The 16,849-nt window shown below is 30.8% G+C and overlaps 3 protein-coding genes across 3 annotated transcripts; all 3 read left to right on the top strand.

Moving 5' to 3' along the window:
* Positions 1–521: 521 nt before the first annotated feature.
* Positions 522–1,270, top strand: LOC137816227 (glutaredoxin-C11). The gene has a single exon (XM_068619303.1). It carries the CDS (start codon positions 664–666, stop codon positions 970–972), a length of 309 nt encoding a protein of 102 aa, XP_068475404.1. The 5' UTR covers positions 522–663; the 3' UTR covers positions 973–1,270.
* Positions 1,271–3,168: 1,898 nt separating this feature from the next.
* On the top strand, positions 3,169–3,913 carry LOC137814704 (glutaredoxin-C13). Its single transcript, XM_068617580.1, has 2 exons — positions 3,169–3,300; positions 3,371–3,913. The coding sequence occupies exon 2, from the start codon at positions 3,434–3,436 to the stop codon at positions 3,725–3,727; it is 294 nt and encodes a 97-aa protein (XP_068473681.1). The 5' UTR covers positions 3,169–3,300; positions 3,371–3,433; the 3' UTR covers positions 3,728–3,913.
* Positions 3,914–9,920: 6,007 nt separating this feature from the next.
* LOC137816226 (membrane-anchored ubiquitin-fold protein 3-like) lies at positions 9,921–11,408 on the top strand. Its single transcript, XM_068619302.1, has 3 exons — positions 9,921–10,059; positions 10,326–10,496; positions 11,251–11,408. Exons 1-3 carry the CDS (start codon positions 9,927–9,929, stop codon positions 11,304–11,306), a joined length of 360 nt encoding a protein of 119 aa, XP_068475403.1. The 5' UTR covers positions 9,921–9,926; the 3' UTR covers positions 11,307–11,408.
* The last annotated feature ends 5,441 nt before the right edge of the window (positions 11,409–16,849 follow it).

Genomic DNA, 16,849 nt, shown 5'->3' with positions numbered 1-16,849 from the left:
CCTATGGTTAACTTATTTTGATAGATAACCTTGCAGATGACACTTGGAATTGGTTTCCTCTTCTGGGCTCCGACTTTGCATATTACTAATTCTATTTGATTCCGTTATTTTGATAGATTTTGTGACAACAAAGCTTTGGTTTTGTGCCATATACCTCAGAGAAGTTTGTTCATATTAACATTAGAATAATGTGTTTGATGCTGAAGGCAGGGCATAGAGTTTTTAGGCTTTAAAAACTATACATTGTTCTTATTCCTGCGTTGATTGCCCGTACGGCCAGCCACTCTAGATATTTGAATTATCGTTTACAGTTTGATGCTAAATGCAACTTGTTCATGGCACTGGCAGTGTCACCATCGCCCAAATGATCAGGGGCACCTCCCTTATCCAAACAAATATCTGAAGGAACTTTCTCTGTTTCTCTTTCCTATCCAATTTAACTATAATTAATTTGCTTCTATGCTTTTCTAGCTTATACAATTCAATCCACTATCCTCAGAAGCTACTATAAATAAGAGGTGATGAAATGCCAAGCTTCACCAGGGCAGAACAAATCCTTTGCTACACTAGCTTAATTCCCACACTCATCTATCTTTCAATATTTTTTAGCTTCATATATATTATTCTCCCTAGTTATTATATTGGATTGTTCATCCCTTTGTAATGGATAGAGTTAAGGACTTGGCTTCAAAGAAGGCTGCTGTTATATTCACCAAGAGTTCATGTTGCATGTGTCACAGCATCAAGCAACTTTTCTATGAGCTTGGAGCAAGCCCAGCAGTTCATGAGCTTGACAATGATTCCTATGGGAGGGAAATGGAGTGGGCTTTAAGGGGTATGGGCTGTAATCCTTCAGTCCCAGCAGTGTTCATAGGTGGAAAATTTGTGGGGTCGTCCAAAGATGTCATATCCCTCCATGTTGATGGCTCTCTCAAACAATTGCTCATGGATGCAAAGGCCATCTGGTTTTAGCTACACCAAGGAGTTCCTTATACTCAAGTAGTATAGAGGGAACCCTGGTATGCTATTTGCAGACACTCTTTACTCGGGGACACTCCTGCTTTTTCTTCAGTGTCCTCCTTAAATTGTACCAAAACAAAGTCCGTAAAAAAATAGTTTTCTTTTCTTTTGGTATTTTGTAAAAGGCTAGCTCTATGTCCACTAAAGTAGTATGAAACTTCATGCGGGAGAAAGTGACTACTCATGGTTAATGCAAACTGTAATGTTTCTGGGATTCACTTTCAATTTAAAAAGCCTTGTGAAAGAAAAAGGGTGTTTCAATTACACTTTCATCTAATTTCAGAAAAATGTTCCTCTATCATACATAGCTAATCACTAATCAATTTAATCTATGGTGGACAAATTTGCTGTACAATAATGAAGTCCGCAGAGTGTTATTTTTAATGAAAAATATTCCATCAGAGTCTCACCCGTTTGGTGAAAAAAGGAATACGGAACACCCCCTCCTTCATTAAAGTCAGCTAAGCTAATGTTTGATACGAAAAAGTTCAGCTATATCATGGCTATTATTCCAAGTGTTTGATACGAAAAAGTTGTATACAAAAAGATATGATTGACACTAACTGAGAAAAAGATGACAGAAAATTGATTAAGGTAGATGAGACGCGTATAAAGAAGACTCTGAGAACATTAATAAGAAAAAATAATTGTATACTTTTTAGTTTATAGTTGAAAAAAAGAGAGAAATCTTAAGAAAGACATGAGAAGAAATTATCAAAATAACATGCCTATACCAGAAAATCGATTAATGAAGTTGAGATAAGCAGAAAGAAGAGTTTAGAGACAGTAATAGAAAAAATAAATTGTATGATTTGTAATTTTGTGAAAGAGAGGAGGAGGAGAGAAAGATGAAAAGAAGTTGTGGAAAGTATAGTAATGACATAAGTAACAGTTAAATCTTGAAGAAAAGGGAATAATATTGTGTGATTTATGTAACTGATCTTAGTATTATTCCAAGTGTTAAGACATAAGTAGGAGTTGATTGGTGACCGCTGAATTTGGGCACCAGGTGCGAGGGACAGTGATAAAGTTGACACTATGTTGGATTGGATGAAGAGATTTTCAGAGTTTGAAGCAAGGAACGTGCATGGCGAGCCTTCCTACACTCGAGACAAAAAGGTAATGCAAGCACTTTTTGTGTCTCCTTTATTATTCCTCCCTATCCACAAAGCAAGATATATTAATTTTCCTGTATGATTTTCATGCGTGTGTAGACTATACGTAGAAGGGCATCATTTAGTTTCTAAAATAGTTTATCTGCAGGAGCACGACGTGACACTGAAGTAACATGCGCAATGATAAAAATTACTTATGTCCTTATTTCTTAGTATTGCATTTAGCTAACTTATTCATCAAACCAAAACTCACGTGTCTGTGCCTCAGACATGTATATTTGTGCTGCCACCTACCCACATGGATAAGAAATTGGATGGTTCAGTTATGATGCATAGGATTCTTTTGTGGATTGAATGGTGGTTAATTATTCTCAAAAGGGAACTGTTTTTTGCTCTAATTTTGTAAGCGTATAATGTATTACATTCGTGTGCTCATCTACACACGTGAGACACTATGTTAGTGCTGCATCTACGTAGAGTCTCCCAACTCTCAAAATTGAACCTCTAGTGTCAGAGAGAATCGCACACAAGTTAGTGGGTGCAACACAAAGAATCTTGCAGCCACCGAAAAAGCCATCTCAGTGTCTCATTCTTTTGGCATAAGGATTCAAAGCGGTTGATTGTGAGAATCAGAAATAAATTGACCACCCTTCAGTATATTTCCCCTTTGATTTACAAGAGATTACCATTTTAACGTTCACAAACTCCTTAATAGTGTAACAAATGGCTAATATGCAACACACGTACGTTTGACATAGGCAAATTGCATTATTGCATCAGCTTAGTCACAGGAAGATACTGTTTTCATTTGTTTTTGTTGATGAAAATCTTGGTACTATATATTTGGTCTCATAGCTAGTCTACCGATTGAAGCATATACGTGTAATATGTCTTCCAACTTGCACAACCGAATAAGATCACACTCTAAGTTGGGTATCTAAAAAGCACAACCTCTTTAGAACGTGCTTTGCTCTTTGATCAAACAAAGCGGTCCCTAAGCTGTCCCTATAAATAGTCTAGTATATCAGCTCATTTGAAATAACCTCAAGCTTCATATAATTTTCTATTCCCCAAACTCCTGCTTAGACTTCCAACCCATTATAGCCACTGGATCGAATTCAGTTTGAATTCGGTCTGATGGTTTGGGAGTTCTAATAAGTCTAAGGTAATCTAAAGACACCTTCAAAATTAGACTTTTTTTATTTCTTTCCTATGTAACATTTCTTTTTTTGCAGTGTCAGGAACAGAATTCTGTACATATATATTTAGAAGAACAGGTGCTTGATCAGTGTATCAGGATGGACAAGGTGAAGAGGTTGGCCAGTGAAAACGGTGTGGTGATTTTCACAAAGAGCTCTTGTTGCCTCTGCTATGCAGTCAACATTCTGTTTGAAGAACTTGGGGTGAAACCTCAACTTCATGAGATTGATCATGACCCTGAAGGCAGAGAAATGGAGAAAGCTCTATTGAGGCTAGGCTGCAATGCTCCAGTCCCTGCTGTGTTCATCGGGGGGAAGCTAATTGGATCCACCAATGAAATCATGTCCCTCCACCTTCGAGGTTCACTCACTCCATTGTTGAAAACTCACTAGACTTTGTCTTGAGAAGAATCACAAAAGACAGTTCCTGATACCTGCTGGAAGAATAAGCTGGCTTGAATCATTAGAGTAGTGAGCATAATATTGATATTCTAGTATTTTATGGATGAAGTGGTTCCTAGCATTTGATTAACTATAAAGTAATCACATAAATATTCTTAATGAAGTTTGATTTATATACTACAGTCCCAGTTATCTGATTATGATTTTGACAGTCTCTACTCTCCACCACGCGCTGTTTCCCATAACAAGGCAAATTTTTGGTTAATTAAGGCTAATAATCTCACTAGTTAACACGGGGTATCAGTATAAAAGTAAAGAGCATACCCTGAAAGTTTCTTCCTTGATGCATCTCAGAAAAAGGCTTAACCACCTTCCTCTCTCCTATCTTTGTACCTCTTTCTCCAATTTGTTTCAAACAACCACCAGTAATATTCAATAGCCTTCAACTTCAAGTCATCCTAGTAAAATGAAAAAGTATCTGCAGTCACTTGCTTTGAATATGTGTGAGTGTGTCCATCCTTTCTTCTGCATCTTGGGAAGAAAATATTCTCTGAAAGATATGTAAGCTGCATGGTAATTGACCAAACACTAACAGCCATAGAACCCATTATGGTTTTGCCTGTCTCAGTCTGGCCAACCATTATATTGGTCAAACTCAATCTTCCTGTCATATTTTGCCCATCCTTCTCAGGATACTTAACTTCATGTATTCTATAGTGAAGAAGAATAAGTAATATAGACAACCATAATGTCATCAAATTACACATGATCAAATATAGTAAGTTTGTTATCTTATATGATAACTACTTTAATCAAACTAAAAACGATTTCTGATCTGTTAACCTTATAAAAACTTTTCCCTTCAGAGTGCATAACTGTTACACTCAAGTAAAGAAACATTTGAAACTTTGAAAGTTGTTTTTGAGGGGGAGAATAGAATATTGAGGCAACATATAGAAAAAGAAAAAATATTGTGCTGGCATTAACTTTTCTATCTCTTGGCGTTGTCCACAAAATTAAAAGTTAACAGGAAAATTCTCGTCTTTTTCTGATCTAGTGCTATGGATTCTTCAACTTTATCCCACGATAAAGAAAGGTATTACATTCCTTACCTTTTATTTATCTTGTGTTTATTTTTATTCCCTTCTTTTTCCCTGTCACAAACATCACTCAATATCGAATTATGGGTTACCAAAACTTGAACCAAGGTCAGACCAAGAGGTGGTGCTGTGAAATTAATCCTCTGCAGAAAAAATGTCCTTCCTTAGTTATAGTTTAATCAGGCACACATGTAGCTTAGTATCTTGTCCAGGAAACTTATGGTTATCAATTCCAAATATATTATCAAAGGTATCTAGTTCCTAAGCTGAATTGAAGAAGTAACACAAGTATAAACATAATACAAAAGCTTTAATTATCACAACATTCAGAAAATACTAAACTTAATACAAATTATACAAGGTTAAAAATAAATGAAACCTCTGCTTTTTATTTAGAAATAGGAATCAAATCAACTTTCCTAACTTTGTAATTTGATGACATTATGAGATGTAATAGTGAATTTCCCAACTATATGGGAAGTAGGTATAACTGTGAGATTGTGATAGATGTACTGGTATGGTATATTTGTTCACGAACAGGATGTTAAGTCTGTTGAAGAACCAAAAATCTTATATGTTAATTTGTTGAATATCTCATCGAGTAGAGATAAGAATATCTTATAATATATAATTGGATGCAAACTTTATCTTATGAGTCAGTTTTATAACTTAATTAAGTTAGGTTAAAGTTCACGTTGATTTTATTAGATTACTCGTGAGTCTTACACACGAGTTGAAAGGTTTCTTGAAGAGGGATTGAAATTGTTGGGGTCACGGAGGAAAACCTGTGAATGTTTTGGTCCGTATGCTTTTCCAGTTTCACTAATCCCTCTATCTACCATCTTTCACTAAATTATAACATTTAAAAAACATTTTAGAAATTAAGTTGAATAAATCATTAATTTTGTCTTTGAAGTTTTACCCTCTTCCTTATTTCGTTCCTCGTGTACAGAAAAAATTAAGTAGCCCTCATCTCTCAAAATTCTTCAATTTGGTCTCTAAATAAGTTAGCTCCGTGTTCAAAGGTTTTTAAGTAAAAAATGCATCAATGTCATCCTTCTATCCCTAATAAAAGCGTTCTTTCCCAAATATAACCTTTATTACTTATAATGGGCCTTAGAGGTTGATATTGGAATTTTTTGTTGATAAAGAAAATAAAATACCTGGTAATAAATTTTAAGGCATGATATTCTGATGCAATATTCCAATGCAATGATGATAGTAAAGTAGTGCCTTAAAGAGCTCAACCATACTAAAAATGTATATAAAACATAAAAAAGGCAAGAAGTGAATATATGTACAACACAATACATTTAGGGCAAATTCCTCCCTATCTTCTTCGGCATTTTCATACTTTTTTTAATTTCAACAATACCCTTCTGAGTAAGATGAATAATATGGTGTTTTTTTATTCATTTTCAAGTGGTAGTGGTTTCTTATGGTGATTGGTGGTAAACGTTGGTAGTTGAAGTAAGTTTTGTGATGTTTTTATTGGTGATGGTTGTGCTTTTTCACTTATATTTTTTTTTCATTTTTTTGGAAAACACAAAATCCAGAAAAAAAAAAACTAACGAGATGCAAAAAAATGGAGTACAAAACTCAAACAAAGAAATTTGCACGAAAGAACGTCAAATACAACGAATCATCTCACCAACCCTCACATACACGCTAAAATGATGAAATTGTTCTCTCTCTCAAACACTATAACTAGAAGGAAGATATGTGACTGAAATGAAGATATTGGGATGTGGGGGTACAATTGAAGTCATTTAAAAGGATAAAACACTTCATTTAGGGTTATTTAAAATTTAAAAGGTTAAAATTGATTTTCACAATTGATATGGAGGTACATGAGGAAGGTATGGAGGTGGAGGAAGAATTTACCTACATTTAGCAAGCCCACTTTGCTTTCATAATAACAATCCACAACCATTTATTTTTATTAGAAAAAAATTGTGTTATAGAACGTAAAAAAATAGGGAGTTTCTTCCTGCACCCCTACATTCTTTGAAATGCCAAAAATATCCTTATACAGTTTAGGATGATTTCAGAATAGGGGTTCCGTAAGCAAAAATGTTTCCATAATAGAGCTTCCATAAGCAAAGAATATTTCCATAATAGGCAATCCAGAAGACAAAAAATCATTATGGAACACATATATTTATGGATTGGTAAATCTAGAATTAATAAAATATATTCCGGAAAATATCTTCCAAAAATATTCCAGAAAGAACAGTCTAGAAGTCATTTTTAAAAGAGGTATAAAATAGTCTTCTTCAAAAATAATGAGGTGCAGGAAGAAATTTGTTAGGGTGAAGGAAGAAATAGCAAAGATCTTATCGCTTGGTTTAGATAAGCAAGAGTTACATCATAAAGCCCAAATGGCGATGATCAAGGATATTTTATTGATATTTCTAAATCTATTACTAACCTCTTATATGACCCATGTGGGGACTAACATGATGTATATTGCAAAATTTTGTAATTATTATTTTCTTATACAGTGGGAATGAAGTAGGAAATGGTGTGAAAGTCTGTGAACATATTGGTAGTTTAGTCTAAGTTAAATTCAAATAAACTATTTAAGAAAAATGACACCTATATTTATATTATAATTTATTTTGTTTTGCTTTATGTATGAATTAAAATTATTTCTCTCAATTTTGTGTCTCCTTCCCTCTCTAAGGAATAAGTGTAGTACTCAAAAGTAGGGATTGTAAAAAAAAATTGTATCTACATATGTTCTTAGGTAAAATGGGCAATGGTATTTATATAGTGAAATTTGACAAATTTATCAAGAATTATATGTAGTTTCTTATTAAGATAAATCAATATAAATTTACAATTAGTATTTCGAAAATTATTTTTCATAACTAAGTTTATAGGTTATTTACAATTAGTTAGACTTAGAGTCTCATTAGATCGGTATACATATTTATTTAACCTATTTAAGTTATTTATATTATGTGATTGATTCTTTTCATTATGTTTCCAATGTCAAGAAGACTCTCCAAAGTAAAGAGATGTGTTCATTCATATTTTTTGCATGGTGTAGATTTACTTCTCCATATATACAATTTTTTCTCATCATTAAATATATCTCCAATAAATTTAGTTATTATTAGCAATGGGTGCAAAAAAAAATCATTGTATGGTAGAGGTACAAAGTTACCACAACAATTGTTTCAACAAACATTTTTTTAGCATGCATTTTAATGAGCAAAACATGAAAACTTTCTAAGAAATTTCTTGGGACCATTTTGATATCGAGTGATTTGATTCAAACATAAATCCAAAAAGATGTGAATGACTCATAATTTGTAAGTTGATGGCTTAGTCCATGCATGGTGTTTCAATAGTGTAATTATGGTTTTATGATCGAATTATCAAGAAACAATATTAATAATAACTATTAATAATAAAGTAAACAGAAAATAAAGGTCAAAGAAAAAGATGAGTGAGTAGTCCATGATGCAAAAATCCGATAAAAAAAAGAGACATTATGATGATGACATTGATTATTTTGGTTAAAACATAACTTTATATTAAAATGATGCAAGTTTGATTTATGGCTTCGTCCAATACATTTGTAGTTTATGCATGGATAATTCAACAATGTAGTATTTGGATGTGTAGATATTATCAATAATAGCATTAACATTAAACAAAACATAAAAAAAAGGAAAAAAAATTTGCATGAATTCTAATACAAGAATTACAACGAAGGACTGACCATTCAGACAATGATATTGAATGGTCTAATAAGCATAACACTAGATTAAATAAATTGCACAAATTTAATATGTCAGTAACTTGATTAAGTGTAATCTTTCATTCATGCATAAATGTTTTAATAGTGTAATCATGGTTGTGTGAATATTGATTAAGTACATTATTATATCAACTCATTGGTTTTCCTCAATTACGTTTGAGTTAATTTAAATTTGGCACAAAAAAAATCTGTGTGTGAATATATATAGTTAGTTCAAGAACTACCATGTTTTTCTTTATTATTTTATTTAATCCTTTGTAATTGATTTTTGCTTATAGGTGCCACATCCTGATAATGTTACAAAACCAAACACAAGAAGGAACTAAATGCAAAGCAATGCACTTCAATAATGTTGACGTGGCACAATAAAAGTGGATAATAAGAAATGTGTCTATAGATTTGGTCATACAAAATAAAAATAGATGACCTTTCTTTCGTGATTTCCCTGATAATCGTTTAGGAATTGTTAGATCTTTAGGAATTGTTAGATCTTCTTTTAAACACAAGACGCAAAGTTGCAAAGAAAAAAAAATATTGAAGAATCAAAACAAAAATGAACATCTCTCTCTTTTTAATACACTATCACTTGTCACTCCTATTTCATTGATGTTGGTTTCATTATAAGGTATTGTTAATTCCTTAAACTCTCTCTTTCTTTCTTTCTTTTCGAATTTCAATTTCAAGAAAACCAGGCTATGTTGAAACCGAATTAGGTTATATATTCATATTCTATTCTTTGTTGTGCCTCACTTTAAGTTTTAATTTATATTAATTATCATATAATCACACTCCATTGGCACAAATTTTAAGAAACTAGATAATTATGTATTTATCAATCACTCATATTTTTTTTGCAGTTTTACTTTTCAATTTTGATGAGAAGCATGAGTGATATATATGAATTTGATCTCTTTCTTTTTTGCCTTAATTTTCTATATGGACACACATACATGTCTCGTATACATTATTTGGAGAATTATTGGATCATATGGCATGTTAACTTGGTTTTATTGGTAACCCAGTTGTCAAATCAGATGTGCAATTTTCATCAGAGTCAGCAGGTTCGTTTCAATCTCATTTTGTGTTTATGTTTCAGAGTTTGAATTTTTTGGTAATTGAAAATATGTTTTTAACATTTCTTCCAAGAGAGTTAGAATTCTAGTCCTTGTAATTTTTAATATAATTACGAGTTTTATATCTCTCTTGTTTTCCCTTTTGAAGAACTAAGATGATAAATTAGCTTGTGATAATTTAATATATTGGAGTTATAACCTTATGATGTGAATGGGAATTCACTTGTAGGTGGGCACAGGTTAACATGGCTGAAGATGAGCATCAAATTGAGCTTAAGTTTCGCATATATGATGGAACTGATATAGCACACAATACCTATTCATCATCAACCACCATTGGTACCCTTAAGAAAAAGCTAATTGCTGAGTGGCCTCAAGGTTTGTCATGTTGTGAGGTGTTTTTGTATATAAAGTTGTTCATACTTCACTATTATTTTGATTCAATCAAAACATATATATTTTACAACAACTTGATCATTCTAACATTTGTGGGATAAAACTATTTTCCATGTACTTAAATTAACATAATGGTTCAAATTGATGACTCTCTCCCAAATACTTTCATACATGTATGTTAATAAGTTTTTATTTTCTTTTATGCAAGATGATTGTCTTACCTTTTCGTTGATATTTTTTGTTTATAGGTAAAACGATTACACCAAAGTTAGTACGTGACCTAAAACTTATACATGCTGGTAAATTTTTGAAAAGCAACAAAACTCTGGCTGATTCCAATATAATATTTAGTGACATTCCTGGAAGTTTTGTTACGATGCACGTTGTAGTACAACCTCCAGTATCTAAACAGAAAACAGGTTTGTTCAATATTTTAATTCGTTCATACTCAAGTATAAAAGTTTCATGGTGGGTTTACTCACTTTCACATGTATTTTGTGTTTAAATACATAGATTCCATAAGATTGAGTTGGACAATAAAAAGTACATATTAGTATTGCTGAGGATTAAGATATAAGTAGAAAAATATATATTTTTTATAAAATTATAAAATCATAAATAATAATGTAACTAAAATCAAAAGGTAAACACATATTCACAACATTTTATATTTTAACACTGTCTTATCAATTATAAAAATCTTTCCCTGAATAATTGTCCTAATGTGAATCAAACACGTGACTTTGCCTTTGATATCAATTATTGAATTGGACACTTATCATTATGTCAAAAATTATAGTTGATAGTAAGACTCGAACTCTTTATACTTAAGAACATACCGATTATACTATGACTTAATTAATCTGACTTTCAATACAAAATAATTGATATATTTGTATCAATACTAACTTTTTAATTAAGACTGAGTGACAATTATTGAAAACCAAACACTTCCTTAATTAAATTCATCATTAACAAAATTTAAATAAAATAATAAAATTAAGGTTGTTGTATTAATTTTTTTTATTGTACTAAAATTGAAATTTAATAAATATATTACATTGAGTAGTTACTTAATTATTAAATATGCATAATTACTACACGTAGATATGGCTTTAGTGAGTTGTTGAGACATTTTATATTAATGTGTTTTCCCTTGTGATTACTCTGCAGAAAAGAACCACGAGGATAAACAAAAGACTAATTCATGCGCATGCACCATTCTTTAGTTTAGAAAGCATGCCCTTTGGTTTCCCATAAAGATAAGGTTACAGTTCCTGTTTATCAATACCTTGTGGTTATCTTTACAAGACATGTTTGGCTTTGTCAAATCCTTGCTGTTTGCGTATTTTAATGTTCAGTTCATTGTTCATTTATAGTGAATCAAATACTAACATTGTAAAATTATAACCTCAACAAGTACAATAAAGTGTTCTAGGGCACAAAGCTTGGCTATAAGTCCAGATTAGGTAAAAACAACATTCAATGAATGCATATTCCAAATTTAACCATAATTATAAGAAAATTATAAAATAAAAACCAATTTTAGAAATAAAAAATAATTAGTTACTATAGTGACTAAATTAAAGACTATTTTAGATACTAAAAAAAATTTGGTTTCTATATTAGTTTCTATTATTTTATTTTTTTATCAGCAATAAAAATTAAATAAATGTGAACTACTTCAAATGTAGTTCAACCCTTATATAAAATATACAATGAGCAACTTTTAAACTAAAGCCACCAAACTAACCAAACCAAAGCACAAATCTTCCTAAACCTAACATACGTCAAGAAATCATTCTCATACATCTATTATTGTTAAATGATTTCTAAATTGGTATCTAATTAACAATCAAGGTTTTTGCTACCAAATTTAGAATCTAAATAATTGGTAGTTATAACCTTGGTAGCTAATTAGATACTAATTTAGAAGCCATTTAACAATAATATAAACTAATTTAGAAACCAATTTTTTTTTTAGTTTCTAAAATGATATCTAATTTAGTAACTATAATAACTAATTCTTTTTTGTTTCTAAAATTGATTTCTATTTCATGATTTTCTTGTAGTAAAAATTACATTATTAATACATTAATTATTTTTCTATTATCTTGATGAAAATAAAAAGTATCTCTCTCGAAGAGTAATTCTCTCTATATATAGTTATGATATATAATATTATGATTTGTGCTTTTGTTTGATACATAATGATAGCTGTCGTTCTGCTGTCAAACTAATATGATTCTAGTGTAGACTTGTTTAACACTAGAGAGATGATAGTATAATTGTGGCCAGGTGACTCCAAGTCGTCTCCCAACGAATCCAATAGTAAAATCAGTTGATCAGGGTTTAAAATCTATCTGCAAGCAATAAAAGTTAGCAATAACAATAAAGATGAAAAGGGGGTTTGAGATAGTTGTGCAAAAAATACAAAAGAGATTAAAATAGCAAATAAAAAGCGGTTGATCCCAAGTTCTTCCACCATTGAATTCTTCACAGGTTCTCTAAAGATTAATCTTTTCTCAATCCTCCAACAGAGCTAAACCAGATTGAACATGCGCCGATCTGATTCAACTGAAACTCACAAGTAAAACATGCGTCTACTAGTTTAATCAATACCCACTTTGTTCCATGCGTATACTCCATGGGAATGCTTACCTCCTCTCTCTTGAATCATGCGCCCAAGAAATTAATTAGAACAATGTGAACTAACTAAGAAACCAAAGTTTAAGATAAGGAAGACTCTCAATCATGCGTTCAAAAACTAGTTTTCCAGAAGATTAGACAATAGAAACAACTGCTATAGAGAATTAAAAATCGAAACTTTTATTGAACAAAGCCTCAAAACTCAATGGGGAATTACAAAAGAATCAACCAAAAAGGTTTAGTCTTCCATGCGGAAGCAAAACAAAAGAATTACAAAGAAGAAAAGAAACTAAGAAAACCCTATGAAGCTCTCCCTTTTCTCCTTGATGCTTGTGTCCTTTTATAGGCTTTTCTACTCCAAGGATCTTGAGAGAATATTGTAGTTTATATTTTGTTAACCGTTTCTAAGTTTCCATCTTTCCAGAATTTTGTATTTTGCAGAAGATTTGCTTCCAATTCTGTTTCTGAGATATTGTAGATTTTATTTTCTCTTTCTTCTCCTCAGAAGCAACTTGGACTTTTGCATATTTGGCCCATTCACAAAGGTAGATGCTTCCTCCGGATAATTTACTCTAAAAACACAAAATTAACAATAATAATAGTTAAGGCCCAAATAAACCCAATTATAAGAATATTAATTAAAACAATGGATTTATTTATTATTATAGTCCAATAATCTATGAATAAGGCTAGTGAGTGTGAATAAATATATGTTCATCACATAACTAACTCATTTAATAGATAATTAAGTTGCATGGGTTGGGGTGTTACATGTTATGTAATCAGTTTAGAGTTTTACTTATTTGATACTTGAAAATTTTATCTATAGTATATAACTTTTATAAATATTTATTAATTTTCGAAGTTCATTTCTCATTATTATATGTAGCATTTTTAAAAATGGGCCATTTATTCAGACTGTCAAAATAGTCGGACTAATATTAATAAAATATATTAATAGCAATAATAAAACATTACTTAGAATTATATCAAATAAATATAATATCATAAATTTATAACTCTAAAAAACTATAATAAAATATAATTTTACATATTATTAATATTCAAAATACACCTAAAAGAATAAATTAAATATATCTTAATACTTAGATTTAAATTTTAATAAAATATAATAATTTTAATTAATGATATAACAAGTTTACACACTTAGAATAAAAAATAATAAATTGATATAACATGAAACCGTAAAAGTTCAAGATATAAATATGAATCAATTAATATAAATAACTAAAATTACATAATTATTAATTAACATGATAAATATATATATATATATATATATATCATTCAACCACATTACATTTAAAAATTCATACAATTCAAGAACTTTTCCAACAATAATTAACTTTCAAACTATCAAAATCTAATATTTATAAAAGTTAAATAATATATAAACAAACAACACAACATATAAACAAACAAACAAGAGAAATTGAATATTGGAACCACGTCCCTCCATATTCATATCTTATAGACTAGGGTACTATTGAAAGTTAAAGTTAGTTTTCCTTACTTATAATTCCTTATCCTGAGAAATATTTTGTTTAGGTACGAGAACCATTCTAATTGGATTTTGAACCCAGTGGATTGTATGAGGATGATAATTTAATGTTTTCTTATAGTTAGTTTGGTTGTTCCTTAGATATTCAGGTAGGTGTTTCGTGGTAGGAGTGTACTGGTAGGCACCGGACGAACGCACGTGGCCGACCGGCCTTATACACTAAATGGAAACGAACGCACGTGGCCGACCGGCCTTATACACTAAATGGAAACGTACACACGTGGCCGACCGGCCGTATACACAATAAATGTAAGGGCATTTATGTGACAAGCTAAGGTGGTTAAGATACACCTCCGAAGAATAAGGAATATGCGTTTAGAGAAGATATGTTCCCCGGGTATTCCGGAGCACGACTGACAAGACATATCCATAACCACCCTGAGCCCAAGGGATAGAAAGCCCATTAGGCAATCCTATAAATACTGTGCTCAAGCCAGAGAAAGGTACGTTTTCATTCACTTACGAAACTGCGCTTAGAATCTCATACTTACTTGAGCGTCGGAGTGCCTTCGCAGGTACCCTCCCCCGCCCGACCGAAGTGGATAGCACGAAGGGACGACCGATCAAAGGAGACAGCAAGAAAGGACAGTCGACCAGAGGAGAAGAAGGTCAACACGTCAGCAATTGCACCACGTCAACCGACCGTGCCTGGGCCCCATCTCTCCACTCAGGTACAAGGAGTATGGTAAGGTGTTTTGCTCTTTATGTATAAGGGTTGAACCACCCCTGAAGTGGTTCCCATTTATTTATTTTTTTATTGCCGATAAAAAAAAACGAGAACCATTCTAAAATCTAGGGATCTAAAACAAGTTATTCAAACATTACCAAGTTTTACTACTAGCTTAATTAAGTTGAAAGAAACATTTTTCTCAACTGACCCACTAAGACGGATGACTAAATCATAAAGAAAAACAAAGAATAAAGAATCTTTAGAGTAAAAATGAACTTACTTTGTTTCAAAATTTGATCGGGTGGAAATGTGCCCTGACTCCTTAAGTACAACATGACGTGATCAGATTTTAGAATAGATAAGGTGTGAGAAAGAAAATGAATAGAGAAGAGAGATAGAAAAAAAACATATAAAAAAAAGAGGAAAAGAAAGGAAGAATTATTCAGATCTTATACTAATAAATGACATCCACTCATTTTTTTTTTTTACAAAATAAACAATTTAATCCAAAAGTAAATATGTTTTTAATTAATCTATTGAATTCTTAATTATAAAGTTTAATAATGAATTTGATATCAAAAAGCTTAGAGAAACCAACAAAATTTTGGATATGAATTAAAAAATATAACTAGAAATAAATAAAATTGTTTTTGGTGTCAACATGGTTACTTGAAAAAGTTGTTCTAATCTATAATGCACATGTATAAAGCAATAATAACTCCTACATGACATATTTGTAAACTCTTTCAATCAAGCACCAATAACGGATGAAAAATGTAATATTCTAAAATTTTCTATTTAATAATTAAATTAATATTTTGTTAATTGTCTTAAATGAATACGTATGTAATGTTGATGTTAGATTGATGAAGGTCAAATTAATTAATTGATTATTTTGTTTGTGTTTGACTTATTAAGGTCACAAACAAATAAACTACCAATCCATTATATTTAATCCATTAAACCAATTACATAAGTTTTGACATGCACATTTATTCAATTACCATTAACAGATGATTGAATATATATGCAAGAGTTCAAAGTTTAAAAAAAATCTATTTAAAATATTGGACTATATAATCAATTAATGATGCTACAGTTTTTTCTTTGTGCTTTGATACATGAGATGAATCCTATATGTAGTAATCCTAAGTCAATGGTAAGTTAATTGTTTAAGATTCATTTAGACATTATCACAATAAGTTTAATGCGATATCAATGATGAAGCTAATTACACATTTTTTCTACTATGCAATCAAAAAATTATTCAATGGAAATTTACCACTTTTGGTAATCTTAGTTTTACCTTTTTTTTTTGTTATATTCTTATTTAACTCTTTTTTTTTTTGTAAAGGGTGCAAAAATCAACGTTGTCAAAGATCAAATGCCTTGTGAATTTAAAAGAGGCATGCATGATCCAAAAATAATTGAATTTCTTGATAATTTTGTGAATTGGTTAATCAAACCTTAACATTGATTTCTTAGACTTTTTACTCCCTTTTTTTATTAAGTATGTTTAGTGGAATAAATTAGATACTTTGACAAAATTAAGAGGAATGAAATATATAAGTGAAGTTTCCACCCACTTATATATTATAAAATGTTTTTATTTTTAGTAAATGTGAGATTTTCAGTTCATCTTTCTCACGTCAAAATTTAATAACTCATATGTGAAACTATATATTTATAGATGACATGATAACATTAATAAGTCCAACAAACTCTATATGATAGATTATAAATAACTCTGATTTCATATTGGAAGAGAATTTAAGTCCAATTCAACTTTATAAGATAAAATTTGCATCTAATGAAATTATATTTTTTATTTTTAATAATATGAATATGAAATATATAAGACTAGAGAGAAA

This window comes from Phaseolus vulgaris, chromosome 1 (genome assembly GCF_000499845.2).
Source record: "Phaseolus vulgaris cultivar G19833 chromosome 1, P. vulgaris v2.0, whole genome shotgun sequence".
Classification (NCBI taxonomy): domain Eukaryota; kingdom Viridiplantae; phylum Streptophyta; class Magnoliopsida; order Fabales; family Fabaceae; genus Phaseolus; species Phaseolus vulgaris.
The sequence above is the reverse complement of the archived record's forward strand: the minus strand, read 5'-3'. Positions and strand labels throughout refer to the sequence as shown.